The 25,690-nt window shown below is 41.1% G+C and overlaps 1 protein-coding gene across 1 annotated transcript in view; it reads left to right on the top strand.

The window, feature by feature from the left end:
* Positions 1–25,690, top strand: part of WDR75 (WD repeat domain 75) — a 116,442-nt gene that overhangs the window by 73,637 nt on the left and 17,115 nt on the right. The window contains exons 12-15 of the mRNA XM_075831275.1: positions 3,121–3,296; positions 6,807–6,970; positions 9,787–9,967; positions 22,946–23,040. Coding sequence (XP_075687390.1) covers positions 3,121–3,296; positions 6,807–6,970; positions 9,787–9,967; positions 22,946–23,040 — 616 coding nt within the window. The remainder of the gene's footprint in view (positions 1–3,120; positions 3,297–6,806; positions 6,971–9,786; positions 9,968–22,945; positions 23,041–25,690) is intronic.

Raw genomic sequence — 25,690 nt, 5'->3', positions numbered from 1 at the left:
CCGGGATTCCGCTTCAGAAGTCCCTGACGTCACTGTGTCCATATATGGACAGAAGTCAAGGACTTCTCCTGGAGCAGAATCCCCAATCCCAGGCTACAGCGTTGCCAAAGCTGTGGCCTGGGATTGGGGATTCCGCTCCTACAGGGATTTAAAAAAATACCCTCTTCCTCCTCTCATGCACTTAGCACTGTGGGGAGGAGGCGGGGAGAACGAGTGATGGAAGACACAGCCGTTACTCGGAACACATTCGAGTAATGGCCGTGTATTACCCGGCCCCATAGACTTCTATGGGAGCCGGGAGAACGGCCAAAAATAAGGCATGTCCCATTTTTTTTTGTCAAAAAATCGGTCATGTTGATAGCCCCATTTGGAGTCTATTGTTCCTACTGCTGCCGTGTGACGGCTGTTTTTTGAACGGCCGTCATACGGCCAGGAAACCCTATCGTGTGAATAGGGCCTTAGGCTTTATTCACTCGGCCGTGGAAAACCGCCTTTTTCACTGAAGATTTGAACCCGTGTGGGACCTGTTCTCACAGATCCCTCATAGACTTGAGTCTATTCAGGGATCCGGGAAAACCGGCAAAAATAGGACATGTCCTATTTTTTTCCCGGGCCGTTCACGTGGTCTATTAAATAAACAGCTGTGTGAATAGCCCCATGGAGATGCATTGATTTTAATGCAGCCGCGAGACAGTTAAGAATACGTCCGTCACATGCCCGATTTATCCTTGTCTGAATAGGGCCTTAATACATATGACCTAAATATGCCAACTGCCTGTATTTCAAACAAACTATATCTAATACAAATACTGAAGACCTTAATAATAAAGATTAAATGTAAAACAAAAGGAAGGAAGGTAGAAAAAAAAAACACAACCCCAGATGATATAAGAAATGAGGGCCTGTTCACATCAGCGTTGGCTTTCTGTTCCGGGGTTCCATCGGAGGTTTCCGTCGGGTGAACCCCGCAACGAAGTCAAACTGAAACCACAGCTTCTGTTTCAGTCACCATTGAGATCAATGGTGAAGGAAACATTGCTAATGGTTTCTGTTTATCACCATTCCGGCAGGTTTCCATTTTTCCGTCATTAAAACGGAAACCTGCCGGAATGGTGACGAACGGAAACCATTAGCAATATTTCCGTCACCATTGATATTAATGGTGACTGAAACGGAAGCTGTGGTTTCAATTTGACTTTCCGTTGCGGGGTTCACACGACGGAAACCTCAGACGGAACCCCGGAAAGGTAAGTCAACGCTGATGTGAACAGGCCCTTAGACCACCCTGTCCATTTTTTTTATGCTCATTGCTTTTTATATAAAAAAAAAAAAATAGTTTCGTAACAAAAATACTGATTAACCCTATTTATTACTCTACCTATGTGAAGTTGATTTTTTTGACTTCCATTTATGTGCCACCTCTGTTCTTGCAACAGACAAGATTCTATTAACCACCCATCTAGAGGTAGCGGGGATAATTTCGGATATGAGATCCAACAATACGTACTCCGGTAGATGTTGAATCTCCTTGGAACATATGTAGATCAGCAAGTCAAAGTATCCTCTCAAAATGTTTTGATTTTTGGGCAGTTCCACCACAAATTAACTAGGTCACCTCTCACCACAAACACGCCAGCATAAATCTGACTCTGAAGGATAGTATCTAGCTCATTTAGCTGGCGTTAAGTACCAGCGTAACTGTATTTTACGTATTGTCTCTGTGATTAACACAATATGTATTCTGCAAGATAAATTCATGGCTTGGTGCCAGTTATGTAATGAAAAAACTCTACACAGATTATTTTTTTCCCCCAGCTAATCATATAGTTTAGTTTCCTATTACTATGATATAATATCAGAGGCCACCTTTTGTCATAACAGATGAGACAATGTAATTGTGTCCATTTAGTATTCAGCATCTGGTATGTGGTATGAAGGCCTAGTAAATTTATATATAAAGTGATGTAGCCTTTGGGTATGCTAATTCTATTTGAACCCAACATAGATCTAGTTCGTCACACCATCCGCAACTAATATGTTCTAATATTGCTGCTGTATGGTATGAGCTCACATCCGGGAGGCCCGTGCCACCATCCCTAATTTTTTTATTTTTTTTATACAAAGTATCCTTCCCTTTCCTTCCCTATTCTTGAGCGTGTTTGTCCCCAAATAAAGTTCAGTATCAAATGTTTAAGTTTTTTAAAATTTAGTTGTGGAAAGGGAAGGGGAATTCATCTAAAGTTGTATAGAATTACTGGATGGAGCTTCATTTTTATAAGGTTTATTTTTGCGATCCAAGAACAGGGGAACTTCCTTAGGTTGCAGACGTCCTTCCTGATACGCTCAGAATAGTTAATACTAAGCATTGCAGGAAGGGAGTGTGCAACTTAAATGCCAAGGTATTGAAGTATTTGTCCATCCAAATGTACTTAAAATGTTCCTTTAATATGCTGTTCTAATTTTGTCGTGGAATTCATAACTAATAAATGGCATTTACCCTTAGAGTTTATAGTTCGATACCAATGGCCACTTTCACACAGCAGTATTTTGGTCAGTATTTCTGTTCCCAATACCTCTTGCAGAGGTCACGTGCTTCTGCAGCAATCGCTGGTTTCAGTGGTGATGCAGCCATAAACGGCACATGACCACTGAGACCAGTGATTGGCTGCAGTAGCACATGACAAATGAATGGCTTTAAAGGGATTATCTGGGTTTTTAAAATTAATGGCCAATCCTTCGGATCGGCCATCGATGTTCGATCGGTGGGGGTCTGACTCTCGGCAATCAGCTGTCCGAAGGAGCCGTGGTGCACCGATTTAATGTTGTTTGCCTTTTATAAGGATAGGCCATCAATTTTTAAAACACCGGTATCCCATTTCATTCCACTCTGTATGATTCCTCAATCTATGTGAGATGTGCACTTGCCCATCTTTTGAAGTATGCACATACCAGTGTTTAGGTGTTAAAGGTGAAAATGTTTTCTCCAAGTGATAATCTCTAATCTCTGGTCACTACTATTCGTTACTGGTCACTACTCTTAATTATGATTACTGATGTGTACGAATACATGACTTGTGTACACTGATTATTTTATAGTAATATAAGTATTCTTGCATGTAGCTGGACATAGTACAACGAGAGTTCATCAATCAGTCCGGACTACAGTACATAGATTTGGTGAAGGCTGCTTTTAATGCAAAGGGGAACTGGCTAGCAACTGTTGAAGAGTTAAGAAAAGGAACAGATCATCTTGAAGTACAGATGAAGTTTTGGGAATACAGTGACAAGCTGCAAAGGTAACGATTATAGCATCGGTAAATAATGCAATCATTCCAAAGCCTCTGCCATCCTGCCCTACCATGGCCTGAGACTTAGAGGACCTGACTCTAGGTTCTACAAAGCGAGTTAGTAGTCTCACCTAATAGCCACTGTGTGAGTCCAGTGGTGTTTGTCCTGTACTTGTGCGTCCCCCTGTTGCTGAGCTATGGACCCCTCTTTATTTAAGTGGGTTTGGGCGCCAGCGATTCTTAATGGGCGGAGCTACCACTGAGCCTCTGATGCTGACCTATACGCATGAGGCTGTTTCCTAAAGACTGTCTTAAGGAAACAGCCTCACGCTGATAGGTCAGTGTCAGAGGCTCAGTGTGTATCACTCTGACAAACCAATCTACGAGAAGAACAATAGTGATGAAAGACGCCGTGCCATGGAAGATATGTTTACCTGCTATTAATGAGTGGCATCACAGCGACTGTCAAACAGGTGCTTTGATTTATGTATTGCGCCTTCTTGCATGCTGCCGAGTATTCTGTGTAAGTGTCACACCCAGTCTTCAGCCAGCGTGGTCTCACGAGATGGTGCTGGCTGAAGACAGTCTTTAGGAAACAGCCTCACGCTGATAAATCCTAGTCAGAAGCACAGTGGTAGCTCTGCCCATTAAGAATCGCTGGCGGCCAAACCCACTAGGCTAACCAGCGGGTCATTTCCATATTGGTTGCTAAATAAAGTGGGGTCCATAGCTCAGCAATGGGCGGACGCACAAGTACAGGATAAACGCCGCTGGACTACGACACAGTGGCTCTTAGGTGAGTCTAATAACTCGCTTTGCAGGACCTAGTGACCGGTCCTCTAAGTCACTGTGACAGCTCTGGTATTGTTTAGGAATGTATAGTGTTATTTGAACATTAAATAAGTGTGATCATGGAATTGCTATGTGCTTTCGATGTAACACAATTATGTACCGTATGTTGATATTATTTAAGCATTAGAAGGTTAGTATTTTTGGTGGTATTATTTCATTTCCCATATTGATAAAAAAAAAAAAAGCAGGTGACACGTAACAGTCTGCCCATGGCCCTGTACAGACATTCATCCAGCCCTTTACCTATGTACTGTATGTCGTTCAATAGACCGCAGTGTCTGGAAATATAATAGAAATAGAATTCATTCCAAAATGTTCACGTTGCCGTTGTGGTGTCAGTCAGGCTATGTTTGGAGCTGTTGAAAAATGACTCAGCGTCTTGACTTCTCTCTAAACTAAACCCATGACATTGATGTGAACATAGTCTTCGTTTTAAAAGCAAATTTTAACACACACGTGAAGAAAAGCTAAACTAGTCTGACACAGCCGTACTACATGTTTTGATAATGATAAAATCCTATACTAGTTGTGCACTCCGTTTTTTTTCTATTTTGGTATCCGAATGATTTACCCAGTCACTGCTGAGGCAATTTTTACACTTTTGACGTACACAAATAAAACCTGAATTATAGAATGAAAAAATGCCACCCAGCTCACTGATGGGCACCTTCATGCCATTTTTGCATTAAGGTGTAACATTTAGTAAAAAAAAAAAAATGCAACACCTGAAATAAAAGTTGAAGATGTGCAGTTCATATATACCACTTATGCCTCTGTCAACATGCACGTATTTTAACAAAATCGAGTACCAGTAAATATCGGTGTCACAATCAACAAACTGCCTGATTACTTGCAGGGGTGATTAGAGGCCCTTTTACATGGGCCAAATATTGGGCAAACGAGCGTTCACAGAACACTTGTTGCCGATCGTTGCCCTGTGTAAACAGAGCAGCGATCAGCCAATGAACGAGCTGATTGTATATTTTATGCAGCCGAAAATAATATTGTTGGCAGCACATCATCCTGTGTAAATAGGGAGACATGCTGCCGTCATGATAGAAATGTGTGGGGACGAGCGGTTGTATTGACAAGCACTCGTCCCCATACCTAGCTACTCGTGAAAGGAGCAAACGTTCGCCGATCAACGTGCTGTCTCGTTCACCAGTTCTCATTTACACCGCTCCCGTTGGGCCGTGTAACCCTTACCCTTTTCAGTAGAAAAAAACAAGACCACCTAGATGTGACAATCAAAGAGCACATATCCTCTCTAAATAGTAAGGAGGGGTGAGAACATGAATTAAAGAGGCTCTGTCACCAGATTTTGCAACCCCTATCTGCTATTGCAGCAGATAGGCGCTGCAATGTAGATTACAGTAACGTTTTTATTTTTAAAAAACGAGCATTTTTGGCCAAGTTATGACCATTTTTGTAGTTATGCAAATGAGGCTTGCAAAAGTCCAAGTGGGCGTGTGTTATGTGCGTACATCGGGGCGTTTTTACTACTTTTACTAGCTGGGCGTTCTGATGAGAAGTATCATCCACTTCTCTTCAGAACGCCCAGCTTCTGCCAGATCACGCTGTGACGTCACTCACAGGTCCTGCATCGTGTCGGACACATCGGCACCAGTTGATTCTGCAGCAGCATCGGCGTTAGCAGGTAAGTCGATGTAGCTACTTACCTGCAAACGCCGATGCTGCTGCAGAATCATCTGTAGCCTCTGGTGCTGATGTGTCCCCGCTCGTCTGACACGATGCAGGACCTGTGAGTGACGACACAGCGTGATCTCTCGAGAACACGGCTGTGTCTGCACTGCCAGAAGCTGGGCGTTGTGTAGAGAAGTGGATGATACTTCTCATCAGAACGCCCAGCTAGTAAAAGTATTAAAAACGCCCCGATGTACGCACATAATACACGCCCACTTGGACTTTTGCAAGCATCATTTGCATAACTACAAAAATGGTCATAACTTGGCCAAAAATGCTCGTTTTTTAAAAATAAAAACGTTACTGTAATCTACATTGCAGCGCCTATCTGCTGCAATAGCAGATAGGGGTTGCAAAATCTGGTGACAGAGCCTCTTTAAAGGTTGGCAGTAACAGGCTTTAGGCCACATGCACACGATGCGTATTATGTTCAGCTTTTCCTTCAGCAAATCCACATCGTAATACATTACCAGCAAGGTAGATGAGATTTCAAATAATCTCTCTACTTTGCATTAATCGTCCTGCAGTGCGATTTAAAAAATCTGCAGCAAGTCAGTTTGTTGCGTTTCCGTCTCAGAATTGTATCTCACAAGTTTATAAAAAAAAAAAAAACGCACCAGAATCCGCAGCATAAAATCTGCACCTGTTTCATCATCAAAATGTAAAAACTGCACCTAAAAATGCACCATTAGTGCGAATTTTACTTGCGGACTTACCTGCCTCCATCTCCGGTTTTGATGCACAATTTCAGCACCAAAATAAGCAACGTGTGCATGTAGCCTAAAACTTTCTACTGTCGTTTGTAGATTCTGCCTCCCACCCCTCCCTTTGATATGATACCAAGATCTGAGATACATTCCGTAAGTCATTGACAATGAAAGTGGTTAAACTCTACGTTTATCGTAAATTTAAAAACATATTTTTTTAGAATTTACAATGCTTCCTGTTCTCTTTGTTTAAAAGCTTTGTCTTGAACACCACAATCAACTTGCCTCATGAGGACCAAATTACATCCCTGTCCTTCCAATGTGGATGTGATTCAGAAAAAGATGCTCCCACTTTGGTAACTACTGGGAATGATGGCCTGTTTAAAGTCTGGGTACTGGAGGACAATTCTGACATTTATCGTAAGTCCAATATATTAGTATGGCATGATGTCAAATAAAATGGTAACCTCTGTTTTTTCTGTGTTGTTGCACATTTTTATTTGTAATATGAAGGATAGATAATAGGTGTGGTATATTAGGAATATATAAAAAATGTGGGACAGTTGAAATCCCCTTCTGGGATTTAAAGTCTAGACTATGATGGATAGATAATGATCGGATATGAGGAATAGATAACATTAGATAATAGACATGATGTCTAAATGGATATTGAAGGATCGGGGTATGAGGGAACAAACAAATATGAAATTACAATTAGGCTTTTGAAATATTCATCTATTCAACATGAACAGCCTCCAGCTTTTACGATTAGATTGTTTGAAAATATTACCCATGCAGATATTGAATTATAGGTTTATTTATGCTACTGTACCACAGGTTGGCATCCTTTAACACTTTCACACTGGGGTTTCTGGACAATTTTCACACTCCTGACGTACAAATGAAACTTGAATTGTATATATCCACGGGGAGAGAAAAAACCTGGACCGCACATCCACTTGCTATACTTGATCTATTGCGGCTCAGCAAAATAAAATGCACGAGGTTCTTAGTAAACCTTTTGATCAAACTGTATAAGCCCACTTGACACTTTGCGGCGACCTCTTTCAAGTGGGTCCCTACTCTATCAAGTGTAGTATCCCATGGTAACCAATGCCGCTGCAACACAGGACCTGCAGAGGGAGAAATTTGAATTGTATATTAACCCTTTCATGGCCGGCTATGGACTGCCCTGCCAGAACGCTTTTCCCAGACTCCATTTTGGAGAGAGCCGGCAGACAGGTAAGTGCAGCACTGCCTCAGTGTGTGCAGCGCTGTACTTCTAAGCCCCCTAACAGTGATCAGACACATAGTTGTTTGATGAAACTAAGAAGGCGAGATGCCAGTGCTTGTGGAGAGCTGGCAGATTGGAAAGCACAGTTCTGCTCACACTGATGCAGCACTGCACATATCTGGCTACATCTACATGCAAAAACCCCACAACAGAAAAGTCTAAACATCATTTTTTTTCTAAATGGCAAATTTAAAAATTGTCGTCCTAAAAGAACTTGAACGTAAGTGTACCCTCAAACTTTATATAGTTCTTGAAATCCGACCTGAAGTATGTAAGAGTAAGTTAAACTATTTTACGGTCATGATCTCCTTTATTCAACTTGGAGACCGTGATATTTTGTAGATGTTGCATGAGAGTAAAAGTGTCTGACTAAAATGCTGAACCAAACAGACCTACATGAAACCATCTAAAAAGTGTGTGCAAAGTTCAGATATACGCACATCCTTTAAAAAAAGAAAAAAAAAAAAGAAAGTAGCAAGAATGTGTTTTAGTGACACTCCCCAAAAATCAGTCCTACTTTATAGCAGAAGCGCAATTGTCAATCAGACAAATGTGGCATAAACACCTAATAGAGGCAGGCTGCAGCAGTGTGTGGCACTTCTAGCCAGTCTCCATGCCAAAGCAGGTAGCCCAACTCACGTCCATCAGGCGTGTCCTATCCCATTTACTCCAGAGAGATGCAGAAAGCTCAGCATCCTCTATATAGCGTTGCCATAAGACTAGGTCAGCACCCAGATAATTTCTATGTGAATTTGGAAATACACCATCTTATTCTCGAAGTTTAGCGTAACTGGTCTTTAAATCTAGTGACAGTGTCTGCTAGTTATAAATAAAATTATTTATTCAAACAGAAGGTTCACATCACATGGCTCTAATTGCGGCCAAATAGTCAAATTTATGCCGAAAGCGTATACTTCTGGCATGTTTTTTTTTTTATACACATCTGTTTTAACTTTTGCTACAGTTGGGCAATTATTCGGGGGAAAAAGGTAAACCGAAATTTAGCGCAGATAACCGGCGTCATCTTGCGCATTTTTTTTCTTCTTCTGGTTTCAACTGCATCTGCGTCGTCAGGATGCAGATACAGGTGAATCCATTGGTAGTGCAGGGGGCCGTTGGGTACCTGTTCACTACGTAATGCCAGCCGCACAAAGCTCAGCGCAGACAGGCGTGATGATACTGCCTCGTGCCTGTTCAAGCACAGATAGGCGCGATGACGTTATCACGCCGATCTGCATAGACTGGAGGAGCAGAGGGATTCCCACTCGTCATTGGAACAAGGTTAGCGGAGTATGTATTTTATTATTTTTATTCGCCACTATTGGAGCAGCTGTGGGGCATTATACTGCAAGGGGCAGTTATCAGGCAGTTATACAGTGTGGGGCAGTTATGGGTGCATTAATATTGCATGGTGGCAACTATGAGGCATTCTACTTCAAGGGGTCAGCTGTGGGGTGTTATATGGTGTGTGGGGGCAGCTATGGAGGCATTATACTCCGGGGGCATCTATGGGGCATAATACTGTGTGGGCAACACTATAGGGGCATTAAATTGTGTGACGGGCAGTATCGGGTTATATTATATACGGCAGGCCCGGAATATATATATAATATATATAGCAAAAGGGGGTGTTGCCTAAAGCGCATTCATTAATTGTAATCGGGGTTACATGTTCAATTAATCGTGATTTTGATTGATCCGAATCGCCCAGCCCTATCTTTCACCATTATCCAGCACCAGCCCTTTTGTGTAAACGTATTTGAAATCTGTAATTGAAGGCTAGAACTTCTCCGCTCAGATACATCTTCTTTCCATTAACTTTTTCTTAAAGCGGACCCGTCACCTCACCTGACCCATCTATTTTTTTTAAATGCAACTATGCAGAATAAATATAAGAAATCTCCATTTAGTTAAGAATGTTGTATTTTTTTGTGTTGTACAGGGCAAAGCAGTGGTTGGAGCTGTGATTTTCTTGGCAGTTACCATGGATTCAAAGCTACTGCTTGCAGTTTTTCTGAAGATGGGTCTCTTCTCGCTGTCAGTTTTGAAGACATAATAACCATTTGGGAGTCTCTTTCTTGGGATTTGAAGCATACTTTGTGCCAACCACCTGGCAAAATAAGGTTAGTAACATCAGGGTTTTCAAAGTAACAGAGCTTTACTAACTTTAAAAACTTTACTAGGGCTTTATCGTAATTAAAGTCTAATGGTTTTAACCCGTTAGTGACCGCCAATACGCCTTTTAACGGCGGCCACCAACGGGCTTTATTCTGATTCATATGCCTTTTTACGGCACTGCATCAGGATAAAGTAAACAGAGCAGGGAGCGTCAAATCTCCCTGCTCTCAGCTGCTAGAGGCAGCTGGGGGCGTCCCTGCTCTGCCGGGTGAGATCGATATTAGTATCGATCTCACCTGTACACCGCATCTGAGTGGTTTTGGAGAGAGGGAGGGAGCTCCCTCTCTCCCCCACTGACACCCAGCGATATGATCGCCGAGTGTCTGTGTCTCTAATGGTAGCCGGGGGCCTAATAAAGGCCCCCAGGTCTGCCTGGAGCGAATGCCTGCTAGATTATGCCGGAGACATGACCTAGCAGATGCCTGTCCGTTTTAAACAGGCAGTAATACACTGCAATAAAAAAGTATTGCAGTGTATTATAATAGCGATCGGAGAATCGCATATTAAAGTCCCCTAGTGGGACTAGTAAAAAAGTTTAAAAAAAGTTTAATAAAGTTAATTAAAAATTTAAAAAAATGAAAAACCCAGCTTTTCCCCTTACAAAATGCTTTACTATTAAAAAAACAAAATAAAGTAAAAAAGTTACACATATTTGGTATCGCTGCGTTCGTAACGACCCCGACTATAAAAGTATTACATTATTTAACCCGCACGGTGAACGCCGTAAAAAATGTAATAAAAAAACTATGGAAAAATTGCTGTTTTCTGTGAATCCTGACTTTAAAAAAAAGTGATCAAAAAGTCGCATCTACTCCAAAATGATACCAATTAAAACTACAAGTCTTCCCGCAAAAAAAAAGCCCTCATACAACCGCATCAGCGAAAAAATAACAATGTTTCGGCTCTTCAAATATGGAGACACAAAAACAAATAATTTTGAAAAAAAAGCGTTTTTACTGTGTAAAAGTAGTAAAACATACAAAAACTATACAAATTTGGTATCGTTGCAATCGTAACAACCCGCTAAATAAAGTTATTGTGTTATTTATATCACACGGTAAACGGCGTAGATTTAAGACTCGAAAGCGTGGCGAAATTTCAGTTTTTTTTCTATTCCCCCCCCCCCAAAAAAAAGTTAATAAAAGTTAATCAATAAATAATATGTCCCTCAAAATGGTGCTATTAAAAAATACAACTTGTCCCGCAAAAAACAAGACCTTATACAGCTATGGTAGGGTTATAGCTCTTGGAATGCGACGATGGAAAAACTTAAAAAATGGCTTGGTCATTAAGGTTTAAAATAGGCTGGTCATTAAGGGGTTAAAATAACATCACTTCACTTCAATTCGCCATCTCGGGCTGTGTACGACCTTGAAAGCCAAGATTGTTATCTTACATATGTAACCAGGATCGCAGTTCTAGCTGTGACGGAACCAGATCTATCACCAGTTGAAAGCAAAGTCGGGAATTGATGCTGTATACTATATGCATATACAGTTCCCATTACGCATGGTCTTTAACTGGTGATCTCTGGTTGTCACAGCTAAAATCTCATCTTTCACATGCCTCCAGAAACACTGTTCTAGGTGGTCCAGAGCCTGTGATATGGCTATTTTGAAGTGATCCCCTTCCCTCCAGCCTCAGTTTCTGACAATGAGCCTGCGTTCTATTTCGGCAACCTTTCTGCTGAAGACTGGTTTGCTTTCGCAATAGTGGGTGATCAGCAATTTACAAAAAAGGGAGACCCCTAGTGGGAGGGATTTCAAACAGGTTTTTCGAGTGGAAAACATAAAAAAATTTAATCAGTGATTTTGCAGATTTGTTCGGGATCAAATATACTATGATTTCAGACTTAGTCATTCAAAAAGTTAGTGTCCGTTGAAGTGTGAATCTGTCAAGGGAGGACAAGACTATATATTCTGGTCTCGTGACTTCCTGCGCACTGTAGTGAAAGATCGCATAGAGGTACACTGGGCAGTTTATTCTTTAGGAAGCATGAGCTGGAGCTCCCGAGTAACAGAATAACAAGCTTTATTACTTCACCCCTTCTCGCAATCGGACGTGATTGTACGTTGAGTTTGTAAGTGCTTTCCCACAATATCACGTACAGTCACGTCCAAGGTTTAAACTGTGTACCTGTTAAGTGACACGGTGACAGCATCCTGATCGCAACTGTCAGTCCGTTGCAGAGCAGGACTCATGGCACAGGACCAATCAGAATGGTCCCGTGCCGGCAAGCGCTGTGATTGGCCAGTCAGGACTGACTGGCCAATTACAGCATTGGAGGCTTGTTTTGCCAGCATCTCCGGCTCTGATGAGCTCATTTCTGTTAGAAATCTTGGCTGAGACGGTTGCCAGCGTGAAGAAAGTGAAGTCTAAATAGAAAACAAAACCCAGGGACATGCCTCTTTTGTGCCCACTGACCAGTGATCACCACCTTTGGTGCCCACTGGTCATCAAATGTATAAGTTCAGTGACCCAGAGTTCCCTTCTGCCGTGCTGTGATCTGTGCCCAGCGATCACCTGTCTCAGTACCCGGTCGCCATCACCCTGCGGTGTCCCTAGGTTGCCCACTGCCTGAGTTCCCTGTTAGGTACCCTTACTGATTAAATACAGAAGCGTCGCCGGTCTGTTCTCATTGCTCAGTTAGGAGTAGCAGTGTTTATTTTTTATTTAAACAAAAAAGTTAAAGTAGAAAAAAAAAAACAGTAGTTGCAGTTTGGGTGCAGCGTTTAGTATAGTATTCTAAAATCCCCCAATATGGCCAAACGAGTTTTCACAGCCGAGGGAAGCATATCAAATGATCTGCTCCGACACGGACAGCGTGACTGAAGATGAAGCACAGTTTGTGCAGTCATCTTCGTCCGCACCTAGTTACTCTGAATTTGCACCGTCCGTCGGCGCAGAAGAGCCGAAGGTCCAGCTCTGCCTGAGCTGACATGGGTAGCTAAGGACAATTATGCCCCCCAGGTGCCTGAATTTACAGCCCCCTCAGGCATTCAAGTTGATACTACAGGGTTCAGCCCCATAGATTATTTGAAACTTTTCTTTTCGGACACCCTTTTAAATGTAATGGTCCAGCAGACCAACATATATACAGGTCAGTTCATATCCCAGAAGGCCAAGATTGGCCAAGATTGAACCCCCACAAACTCAGTGGAATTAGGGAAGTATTGGGGCCTATTTTTAAGCTTTGGTCTCGTCAAAAAGCCCAGTATTAGAGACTTGGTCCCTTGATATTTTATATAACACCCCCCCTGTACCGCACAGTAATGAGCAGGACACGATTTGAAGCTATCCTGAAGTTCCTGCACTACAACGACAAGTCACTGCCCACCCCCACAAGACCCAAATTTTAAAAGTCTCTATAAAAATAGACCATTAATTGCCCACTACTCCCGAAGTTTTTCCCAAGTTTATACCCCCCAATTAAACATTGCAGTATATGAGTCATTAGTGAGCTTCAAAGGTAGACTTCACTTCAGGCAGTATCTACCAAATAAAAGAGCCCGGTACGACCTAAAACTGTATAAATTATGTGAAAGTGCCACCGGTTACACTTAATCTTTTAGAGTTTGAGATGAAAGACTCCTATATAGATCCCCCAGAATGCCCCCCTTAATCGGAATTAGTGGAAACATCGTATGTGATCTTGTTCATCCTTTGCTTGGCAAAGGTTATCATCTTTATCTGGACAACTTTTATAACCGTGTCCCATTGCTAAAACTTCTCTCGTCCAGATCCACCTTGTCGTGCGGAACAATCCGCAAAAATCAGAAGGGCCTCCCCAAAACTTTGATGGGTCAGACGCTAAAATTAGGAGAGAGCAGAGCTGTCTGCAGCGACTATCTGCTGCTCCTGAAATATAGGGATAAAAGGGACGGCCTTATACTGATTAGCATTCATGACAGCAGCTGCAGTCTTGTCCCTGTACGCGGATCCACCACCCAAGTCCCCAAACCATTTTGCGTACAGGAGTACAACAAATATATGGGTTGCGTTGACCTGTCTGATCAGGTAATAAAACCGTACAGCGCCATGTGCAAGGCAAAGGTGTGTTATAAAAAGCTCTTTGTCAATCTTACACAGATTGCTTTATACAACGCCTTTGTCCTCTGCAGATATGCTGGCAGTGGAGATACTTGCGTCTAATTTCAGGAAAAAGTAATTAAGGCCCTAATATTTGCTGACCAGGAAGGGGAGCGCAGGTTATCTGGTCCTTCCGTCAGCAGGATAATTCCCGGCCAGCATTTGCCCACAGAAATCCACCCTACTGAAAAAACACAGAAGCCCCAAAAAGGTGCCGGGTTTGCGCTAGGCGAGGCATTCATAAGGACACCACATACCAATGTGAGACGTGTCCCACAAAGCCCGGCCTGTGCATGAAACAATGTTTCAAAATATATCACACCTCCTTGGATTTTTAATATATTTATTCTTTATCCACAATTTCTGTTTCCCATATTGGCCATGACAAATAATTTTTTTCTAATCAGCCCCATTTAAAATTTGCTGTTTTTTTTTAAATTTGTAAAAAAAAAAAACCTAAAACAAAACTAAAAATTCTCACTATACCAAGAACCCGAAGGGAGTGTCTGTCACCTAGGTTGCAAATCTGGGTGAGAAGAAGTCCAGATAAGATTGGTTGTCTTGGCAAATCTTTTTATGCTGAGGCCTTTGATTTATTTTTTGGGTAGGTTGGTAGTTGAACCTTAATTCCCTCCCCCTCCATTGTGGGTTTTCCAGGTTCTCAGTTACTAAAATTAAAGTAATTAAAAATTCTTACTATACTCGATGAATACCTTGAAAGGTGTTACTTTACAATCTCAAATTTCTCACTATACCGCTAGATGAATACTTTGAGGTGTTTAGTTTCCAAAATGGGGTCACTTTTCTGGATTACTTTTCTGGGGTACCTAATATTTTGACACCCCAAAGCCTCTGTTTTCATGAGAAATTTGCAGGAGAAAAAGGGATCATTCCAGGGGCGCTGGTCTCGTTTGTTCCACAACGTTTTGTCAGATTCCGGCTCCAACCTGCGCTGGCCACGTCACGTGACGTGGCCAGCGCAGGTTGGAGCCGGAATCTGACAAAACGTTGTGGAACAAACGAGACCAGCGCCCCTGGAATGATCCCTTTTTCTCCTGCAAATTTCTCTACCTAAGCGGTCCAATTGGATACCGACTCGGATCTGGCAGCAGCACTGTGGTTCTCACTTACACGCTTATTACCATCGTATCTAGGTGAGCACATTACTTGTACTCTTGTCTCACCCTTTCCCGACTGATCTGCACAAGGTGGCGCCGTGTCTTTTTCTCCTTTTAATTCTGTTTTCATGACACATGGCAGTAAATACCACCATAGTAGGCCTCAATTGTTGCATGTTTCTTTACCTTCTGATCCCCGCCATGTGCTCAAATAGCAGTTTATGACCACAAATGGGGCATTGCCGTATTCAGGAGAAATTGCGTAACAAACGGTGGGTTCTTTTACTTCTTTAACCCCTCGTGAAAATGATGAATTTAGAGCTAAAGCGACATTTTCTTTTGAAAAAAAAATTATTTTTTTTACTGCCCACTGTCTGAAACACCTGTGGTGTCAAAATGCTCACTATACCACTTGAAAAACTCCTTGAAGGGTGTAGTTTCCAAAATGTGGTAATTTGTTGGGGTTTTCCACTGTACTGGTACCTTAGGGGCTCTTCAAATGCATCACGGCGTCTGAGAACGATTCCATCAAAATCTGCACTCCAAATGCCAAATGGTGCTCTTTCCCTTGTGAGCCCTGCCGTGTGTCTAAACAGCAGTGTATGACCACATATGGGGTATTTTCGTACTCTGGAGAAGTTGCTCTACAAATGTCGGGTGCTTTTTCTCTATTTGTTGAAAATTTTGAGATAAAGCTACATTTTATTGGAAAATTATGTAATTTTTAATTTTCACTGCCCAATTGTAATAATCTATGAAACAACTGTGGGGTCAAAATGCTCACTAAGCCCCTAGATGTATTCCTTGAGGTGTGTAGTTTGCCAAATGAAGTCACTTTTGGAGGGTTTCCACTGTACTGGTACCTTAGGAGCTTTACAAATGTGACATAGTGCAGAGAAACCAATCCAGCAAAATCTGCGCTCCAAAAGCCAAATGGCGCTCCTTCCCTTCCGAGCCCTGCTGCTTGTCCAAACAGCAATTTATGACCACATGTGGGGTATTTCCGTAGCCTGGAGAAGATCCTTTGCAAATGTTGGGGTACTTTTTCTTTATATGTTGAAAAAAATGAAAAATTTTGCGCTAAAACTATATCTTATTGGAAAATAATGTAATTTTTACTGCCCAATTCTAATAAAATCTATCAAACACCTGTGAGGTTACAATGCTCACTACACCTCTAAATTAATTCCTTGTTGGGTGCAGTTTCCAAAATGGGGTCTTTTTTGGGGTGTTTCCTTTGTTTTGGCACTACAAGACGACGTCTAACCTGATATGGTGCCTAAAATATAATCTAAGGCCCCCATGCACACGACCATATATTTCATCCATAATTACGGACCCATTCATTTCTATTGGCCACAGACACATTTCAGTATATTTACTGATTGGTGTCCGTGCTGAAAAAAATTATAGAACCTGTCCTATTTTTGTCAGTAATTATGGCACAGACTCTCCCATAGAAGTCTGAGAGCTTCCGTAAATACGGACGGCTACGGATGTGCATCCGTAAACCGTCCGTATTTGCTGAAGTGTTGCTAGGCAACATGTTGATGACACAATTTGCAGCCTCCCTCTTTTTTAACGGATTTGTATATACGGATCAAATATGGATGCAATACGGACCATATTTGCGGATACCAATCCGTATTTGCGGACAGTATTTACTGATAGATGAAAATACAGTCGTGTGCATGGGGCCTTAATAAAAAAAAAATAAAAAAATAAAAAGCGCCCTAAAATCCAGTAGGTGCTCTGTTGTTCCTGAGGCCTGTGTTTCAGTCCAGTAGCACAGTAGGGCCACGTGGGATATTTCTAAAAACTGCAGAATCTCTGCAATAAATATTCAGTTGTGTTTCTCTGGTAAAACCTTCAGTATTAAGCTGTTTTTCTATTGAGTCAGTGAAAAACGGCTCAAGAAGTAACATGCACTTCTTTTTACGGGGCGTCTTTTTCCACGCCGTTGTTTGAAAATGAGGCGTAAAATAACGCCCTGTTGGAACATAACACTGTATTTCCCATTGAAAATAATGGCCAGATATTTGTAGGCATTCTGCTTCCGATTTTTCAGCTGTTTTTCGTGGCTTTTACAGCCCGAACAATGGCTGAAAGTAGCCCGTGTGAACATACCCTTAGGCCAAATTCACACGAGCGTATTTCACGTCCGTGAAAATAACGCACGTCACACAGACCTATGCAAGTCAATGGGGCCATTCAGACATTGTGTTTTTCACTCAGCGTGCATAAAAAAACTCACTGCATGTCCTATACTTGTGCGTTTTTTGCGCATCACGCACCCATTGAAGTCGATTGGTGCGTGAAAATCATGGATGTGATTCACGCAACATTTGCTAAAGAAATGATGAGAAAAAGAAATCCACCCCCTTCATTTTATTTTGCTGACGTAAATAACGCATGACATACGCGCGTAAAAAACGCTGACAAGCACCATACACTGATGTCACACGGAACTGCAACGCAGGAAAAATGCTGCGTTTTTTACGCGTGCAAAACTGACACGTTCGTGTGAATAAGGCGTAACAGAACAAAATGGATTAAAATGTAATCTCTGCAAAAAAAATAATTTTAAAATTTCTATTCCACTTTGCTTTAAAGGTAATGTGTCGCTAGAAAAAATTATTATATATTTTTTTTTAAACAGTGTATAAGTGATTAAACATTGTTCTAATTTTTTCACGAGTCAGGAAATATTATAAATTAGATTCTAATTTATAATATTTCCCAGTGCTGGTCACTAGATGGAGCAATTCCCAAAATTGCAGCATTGGCATGTGGTAAAGCAACCACATTGCTTTATGCTGCAAAATTTGAGAAAACTCACTCGCTCTAGTGAGCTCTCAGAATCCCCCCCTCCTTTATCCTGGCTAGTGCCGGGAGAAACGAGGGGATTGAACGGTCAAACCTCCTACACTGTGTCGCCATTTTTTGAGCTAACACACAGTGCAGTAGGTTAACATACAGTAGTAAACACAGTAAAACACGTACATACACAGACCTAACTTACCTGTTCCTGCCGCCGCTGCTCCCTCTGGTCCGTCCGCTCCGTCTACTCCCTCCGCTCCGAGTGCACAAGTAGTAATCTTACTGTCCGGCCACGGCTTCCGGTTCACAAGAAAATGGTGCCGGACGTCGCTCGGCCAAAGACCTTCAATTTGGACTGTGTGGGAGCGGCGCATTCGCCGTTCCCACACAGACGGCGCACAGCATAGTGGATGGAACGGGCCCCGTTCGCATTCACTATGGGGCTGTATGTGCCGTATTCCACAAGAAAAAGTGAAAAAATAAAAAAAGTAAAACACAAACACACATATTTTTTATTTTTTTTTTAATAAAACACTAAAAGCAAATTGATATAAAAATTTTTTTTCCAGTGACACTCGTCCTTTAATTCCTGTGAAACCCCTAAAGGTTTAAGAAACTTGATAAATGCTATTTAGAATACTTTAAGGGTTGCAGTTTTTAAAATGGGGTGATTTTGTTGGGGTTTCTAATAAATAGATATATATATATATATATATATATATATATATATATATATATATATATATATATATATATATATATATATATATATATATATATAGGTCCCTCAGTCACTTCAGAACTGAACTGGTCCCCAAACATATAGGCTTTTGAAGTTTTCTTGAAAATGTGAAATTGCTGCTAAACTTTGTAATGTCCTAGAAAATTAAAAGCAGACAAAGAATGGACAGAGGCAGCACTTCCAAAAAGAGCAAGAGCTATTTATTCACCCATGCGACGTTTCAGTCCAACTGGACTTTTTTCAAGCATAAAAACACACATCAAGTCATAAGTATATAAAGGCTTGCAAAGCCAAATTGAAATGAAACAGTGATTAAGACAAAATCAATATAAAATTGATGATACAAAAACAAAATACAATATTAAAAGATAAATATGAATGCCAGTGTACATGTGAATATACAAAGTGATAAATAATGGACAAGTACAGAAAAAAGACAGTCCTAGGTACATTAAAGTGTTAATGACATAATGACTCACCCAGATGTACATAATAAAAACATTCAAAGTTGTCAAAAACCGAAAAAAGGGCTCGTTCCTCTAGGTCTCAGCTGTCCAGTATGTGTACAAATGTATTGCACACCTGTGTAATGAGACTATCATTACTGCTTGCAATGCATAGCGAAATCCCGCGAGTGGCTATTCCCGCGCATGCGCACTCGATAGTGCGGCGGCCATCTTGGCCAAAATTTGCTATCTTAATTTCGCGCATGCGCAGTATGAATTCCAGTACACGGCGGCCATTTTACTGACTGGAAGAAGATATCACATCCAGGAGCGAAACTAAAATGGAACAGGTCAGAAAATGTTTCAGAGGATTATATCAGCAAAGAACACTTAGTATAGGATTAATGATATGGCCAAATATTGTTAGTTGTATATATTTAATAGGTATGCATCCGGATAAATAGTCCGAAAATGTTTGAATAGGGGACTTAATCTGCAGAAAACACATTGTCTAAAATAAGTGCTTTTACTGTGTAATGTTACTATATATATGCAATGAATATATATCCATCTAAATGTATAAGTATTGGAGGCGTAACGCCTCAAGGTATAAAATAAAATATATGATGTCATAATGTGCATAAACATGTGGATATTCCCCTAAATATAATATAAGCCCACAGCTGTAATGGCTATCCCTGGAAAGATGTCAAAAAATGTCATATTATACTGCCCACTTTATTGAAACAAAAAAACGGACCAAGTTGACCAGATGTAAATGCCGCATATGGATGATGAAAACAGTTCTATAAGGACTCCAGAACCCAGAGGAAAGAATCAAGCCCAATATCGGAATTTGAAAAAATGACAAAAATTAGAAAATTTATGAATATATTGATAAAAACAAAATTAATTATTTTATATTGCAATGACAATGTCGTCATATTGAATGTGTTCACAGATACATGTACAATAGTGGACGACAGTCAGAGACCATGCATGGCACAACAGAGAAAAAGCACAATCACTGTACCCATTTAGTTGAGAACCACCCCAACTTTAAAATCAACATTCAACCCCCTTGGATGTAAAGAATCCAATCTATGAATCCACTCCAGTTCTTTACGTTTTAATTTGGCAATTCTATCGCCGCCCCTCCTATGTAGGGGCACATGGTCAACGATCCAAAATCTCAGATCGCTGACCCTGTGTCCCGCTGAAGAAAAGTGTGCTGGGACTGGAAGATCCAGTTTGTTGGTTTTAATAGTGGATCTATGCTTATTAATACGTAAGCGGCATTGCTGTGTGGTTTCACCCACGTATAGCAACGTACATGGACACTGTAGTACATATACAACAAATGTTGATGCACAAGTTAGAAATTGTTTAATATGGAATATTTTCCCATTCGTCGGGTGTCTAAATATATTGCCCTTCACCATGATGTTGCAATTCACACAATTCAAACATGGGAAGCATCCCAATTTTTTGGGGGCCAAAGTTAATTGGCGACTCAATTGCGAAGACCCCACATCCGCGTGTACCAATTGATCCCGAAGATTTTTTTGACGCCTGAAAGCCATCATAGGGGGATTGCTAAATTCGGGAACCTCACCCGATAAATTACGGAGGATATGCCATTCTTTACGTATAATGTTAGAGATCCTATAGCTAATGTCACAAAAAGTTGAGACAAATGCTACTCTGTTTGATGTATTTTTACTTTGTGATGTCAATAGCTGATCGCTAGCAACAGATTCAACCCTATCTCTCTGTTTGCGTAGGTGTGTTCGGGGATATTTACGTTGGACGAATTTCTCACCCATGTCATCCAGGCTGTTCAAAAAACGATGCAAACCTAAAGTAGACATATGGGAAATGTTAACTAGTAACTTCTGTGTGGTATAACTTATCTGTCTTGCAAGCAGATACATATAAATTTTTAGAAAAATGCACATTTTTGAATTATTTTTCTTCTAAATTTTGGTTTTTTTCCACAAATAAATATTGTATTTATTGACCAAATTTTTTCACTAACAAAAAGTACAATATGCCACGAGAAAATAATCTCCAAATCGCTAGGATAGGTAAAAGTATTCCAAAGTTATTACCACATAAAGTACCACATGTCAGATTTTAAAAATGAGGCGTTGTCATTTGGTCCAAAAGTGGCTGTGGGGGGAAGGGGTTGTGCCATCAATAGAAATTGCATATATAAACTCAATATTCATTTTACAGTAACTTTTGTAGAGTATTGGTTTAAAAAAATATATATATTTCTGCGAGGAAACATGATAATTATCTGCTTGTAATAGCACCCCCTGGTGGTGTATACGTTTCTGCACGTAATTTTTGAGAGTCAGATATGCATTCACCGTACAATACAGTTAAAGAAATAGGCATATCTTTAAGGCTAGACATATGCATTAGGGCTTATTCACACGCAAGTTGATTAAGTTTGTGTGACGGCCGTCACACAGACGCATGTATTTCAAGGGGGCCATTGACATGGCCGTTGTTTCAACGGACCGTGTGAAGGCTCCATTGAAAAATAGAACTTGTCCTACTCAAGTCTATGGGGATCCGTGAAAACTGGTACCACACGGGTGAAAAAGTCATTTTTCATGTCCAGTTTCCCACGATCGTGTGAATATGCCCTTCTACATCAAAGTACTCAGACTTCAAGCAGTAAGGGTTAAAGCCACTAGGCTTCGTTCACATCTGCATCAGGGGTTTCCGTTTCAGCTTTTTGTCAGGGGAACCAATGAACGGAACCCTAAGGCCCCATGCACACAAACGTGCTTTTGCAGCTGCAATTCCCCCGAAAATCCACGGGAGAATTGGGGCCCCATTCATTCCTATAGGGCCATGTACACGACCGTGGTTTCCACGGTCCATGCATGGCCGGGGAGCCTGGACCACAAAAAGAACGGACATGTCTTTATTACGGCCGTGTTCTGCAGTCCAGGCTTAATGAAAATAATGGCCGCGGCCATATGTATGGCCCGCGATTTGCGGGCGGCTCGCAGCTGACACTCCGCTGCCAACCGACCCGAAAATCACGGCCGTGCACATGGCTACGGTCGTGTGCATGAGGCCTAACTGAAACAAATGGAAACCATAGGTTTCAGTTTCTCTCCGTTGTGCAAGGGTTCCGTCGTTTTGACAGTACTACGCCATTCCTTCCGTCAAAACTACGGAACCCTTGCACAACAGAGTCAAATGGAAACCATTTGCACCGGATCAGTCACCATTGAAATCAATGGGGATGCAAATAGAAACCTATGGTTTCCGTTTGTTTCGGTCCTGGTTCCGCTCCTGGGTTCCCCTGATGGAAAACTCAGATGGAAGCCATGAATGGAGTCCCAACGTAGATGTGAACGAAGCCTTACAGAGATTTACTAGAATGACATGCAGAGACCTATACATTTGAACCCCAGGGGGTGCTATTAAAGCAGATAATTGACATATTTCTGCAAGGAATTTTTTTTTATTAATTACAATACTTTACAAAGTTACTCTAAAATGTGTATTGAGTTTATATATTGCCATTTCTATGAATGGCACAACCCCTTTAAGTTTTAAGTTCTTCTTAAACTGCTTTTTACTTTAGAGCAAATAGTGTCATTTAGGTGGGAATGGGCTTTACATAAAGTTACCAGTTCCAATTTTAATCTTTTAAGTAATAAATGTTTTTTTCTTTTCTAGGAGCCTTTGTTTTGGAAGAATGAGTTCATCCAAGTATCTTCTAGCTTCAACGGACAATGGATTCATAAACTGCTGGGATTTACTTACTTGTAATTGTAGGTATATAGACACTAAATAAATTCCTAATTGCTCCAACCTAATTTTAAAATTGTAGAACAATTTTCCTGATGGGGGTTTTGGACGTCAACAAATATTCATGTAAAATTCATCCAAGAGCAGCCTGTGACCTGCTATGTTGGTATCCCCTACCCCTCTCCCACACAGAAGAAAGCTGCCGAGCTTTAGAATACCAGCACAGTGTCTCTAGCGATGATGTCGCCGTGCTCAGTCAGGAATTATTACATGTTCTTGGCAGTCAAGGGTTCAATGAAACCTTTCACTTATTTGACTGACATTCTTTATTTCCTAGAAGGTCATGGCACGCTGAAGATATTTTTTGAAAACTCCGATGTATAGCGGTTATAAGCTATGTTTGAGACTTTAATAATGGTGGAAGCCAAAATATTTCTTTTTTTTTTAGTAAGTGTTATGACAGTTGTTTCCTTAGACCACAACATTTTAAAAAGCAGTAACGTAAACCTCAAATCTGGCTTCACTATTACATTTTAATAATTAATTTAAAGCAAGATTTCACTTGAGGTTGAACTCCTCTGTGTGATGTCTTTTCCTAGCTCCCCCTGAATCCCCCCTCCTTTCACTGATCTCGGTGGGGGAAAACAAACACCAGTCTGCAAGTATTAAAAAACCCTAAAAAACTAAAGTTGTAAAATTTTGTAAATACAGCATTTATCAAAGCCAGTACGAATTGGACAGTGTCAATGTGTAGGTACAAGCCCCATTGACCAGAGAAATTATAACCCCAAACTGTCAATTTGTGCATAGATTTCCAGGAGGAATGACTGCGCACAGAGTTCTAAGAAAAGATTATCCAGAGTTGTGTTTCAGCAGAGACTGCAAGTATTTTCAAAAAAATAATCCATGGCCGGAGAGCTTACGGGTTCTCTTTAAAGTGAATGTCCACTTTTTATCAAGTAATTTTTAGCTTTAACACTCTGTGCGGTTTCATTTCTTAAAGGGAATGTGTCGTTAGAATTTTTATTTTTTTTTCCAGTTAAACAATTAGTGTATAGGTGATTAAACATTGTTTTAATTTTTTTCACGAGTCAGGAAATATTATAAATTAGATTCTAATTTATAATATTTCCCAGTGCTGGTCACTAGATGGAGCAATTCCCAAAATTGCAGCATTGCATGTGGTAAAGCAACCACATTGCTTTATGCTGCAAAATTTGAGAAAACTCACTCGCTCTACTGAGCTCTCAGAATCCCCCCTCCTTTATCCTGGCTAGTGCTGGGAGAAACGAGGGGATTGAACGGTCAAACCTCCTACACTGTGTGTCGCCATTTTTTGAGCTAACACACAGTGCAGTAGGTTAACATACAGTAGTAAACACAGTAAAACACGTACATACACAGACCTAACTTACCTGCTCCTGCCGCCGCCGCTCCCTCCGGTCCGTCCGCTCCGTCTGCTACCTCCGCTCCAAGTGCAGAAGTCCGGAAGCCGCGACCGGAAGTAGTAATCTTACTGTCCGGCCGCGACTTCCGGTCCACAAGAAAATGGCGCCGGACGTCGCACAGTTCAATTTGGACTGTGGGAGCGGCGCATGCGCCGTTCCCACACAGACGGCGTACAGCATAGTGGATGGAACGGGCCCCGTTCGCATTCACTATGGGACTGTATGTGCCGTATTCCATGTCTGTATGTGTCGTTAATCGACACAGAGATGGAAAAAAAATGGCAGCCCCCATAGGGAAGAAAAAGTGAAAAAATAAAAAAAAGTTAAACACACACACAAATAAATAATTTTTTTTTTAATAAAACACTAAAAGCAAATTGATCTAAAATTTTTTTTTCCAGTGACACTGTTCCTTTAATATATCTTGATAGTGAATAAAGCTCTGTTAGTGTGACACCGCTCCAAATCTCACACATAGACATTAAGGTGAATGATACAATTTTGTCTGCCTGTAGTTTCTACTATGATGGGAGTAGGAGCTTGCTACATACTATTTTATTATTGAGTTAAATGTATGTGTATGCGTTAAGCTCTTTAGCTCCCTCTATTGGTGGTGGCAGGCAGCCAGAATTGTATTTAAAGCATACTATCTGTTTCACTGAAAATTGATTTTAGTGCACAATAATATTTTTTCTAAATATCTTTTATTACTGCTTCAGTTTCTAACTACAGCACAAACTGCCTATAGTCCATCCTGCCAGCTGCTCATAACTTTGCAGTAGGAGACCGAGGGTACTGCTTGTCTCCATGGCTCCCGTTTGCTGTAGAAAGTTCTGGTGAGTGGAGCGAGCAGATCTGCTCTGAGGTAGGAGCAAATTCTTGCCCCTGTTGCCTCAGAAATAATTTTGACCAAATGGCTACCAAATTTAAGGGCCATAGCTCAATATCTGCAGGAGGAATATAGCTGGTGTAGCTTTTTATTTAGTGTCCTCATTCTAGTGGCAGCAGCCTCACCCGAGGTCCTCTGTGGTCCTCCAGGTTCAGTACCTGTGTTGGCAAAAGAAAACTTCAAGCGACATCAAGAAGAAAATTCACTGCCTCTTAGTGTGTCATATCTCCACCTGTAGAGCTCTACAGTGTTCCCCTCCCCCCTGATTACGAAAGGGTCCTTTTTTTTTTTCCTTTATATTACAGTTGTGAGAAGATGAGCGTATCTAATCTTACA

This window comes from Rhinoderma darwinii, chromosome 6, assembly GCF_050947455.1.
Source record: "Rhinoderma darwinii isolate aRhiDar2 chromosome 6, aRhiDar2.hap1, whole genome shotgun sequence".
NCBI lineage: Eukaryota > Metazoa > Chordata > Amphibia > Anura > Rhinodermatidae > Rhinoderma > Rhinoderma darwinii.
The sequence above is the reverse complement of the archived record's forward strand: the minus strand, read 5'-3'. Positions and strand labels throughout refer to the sequence as shown.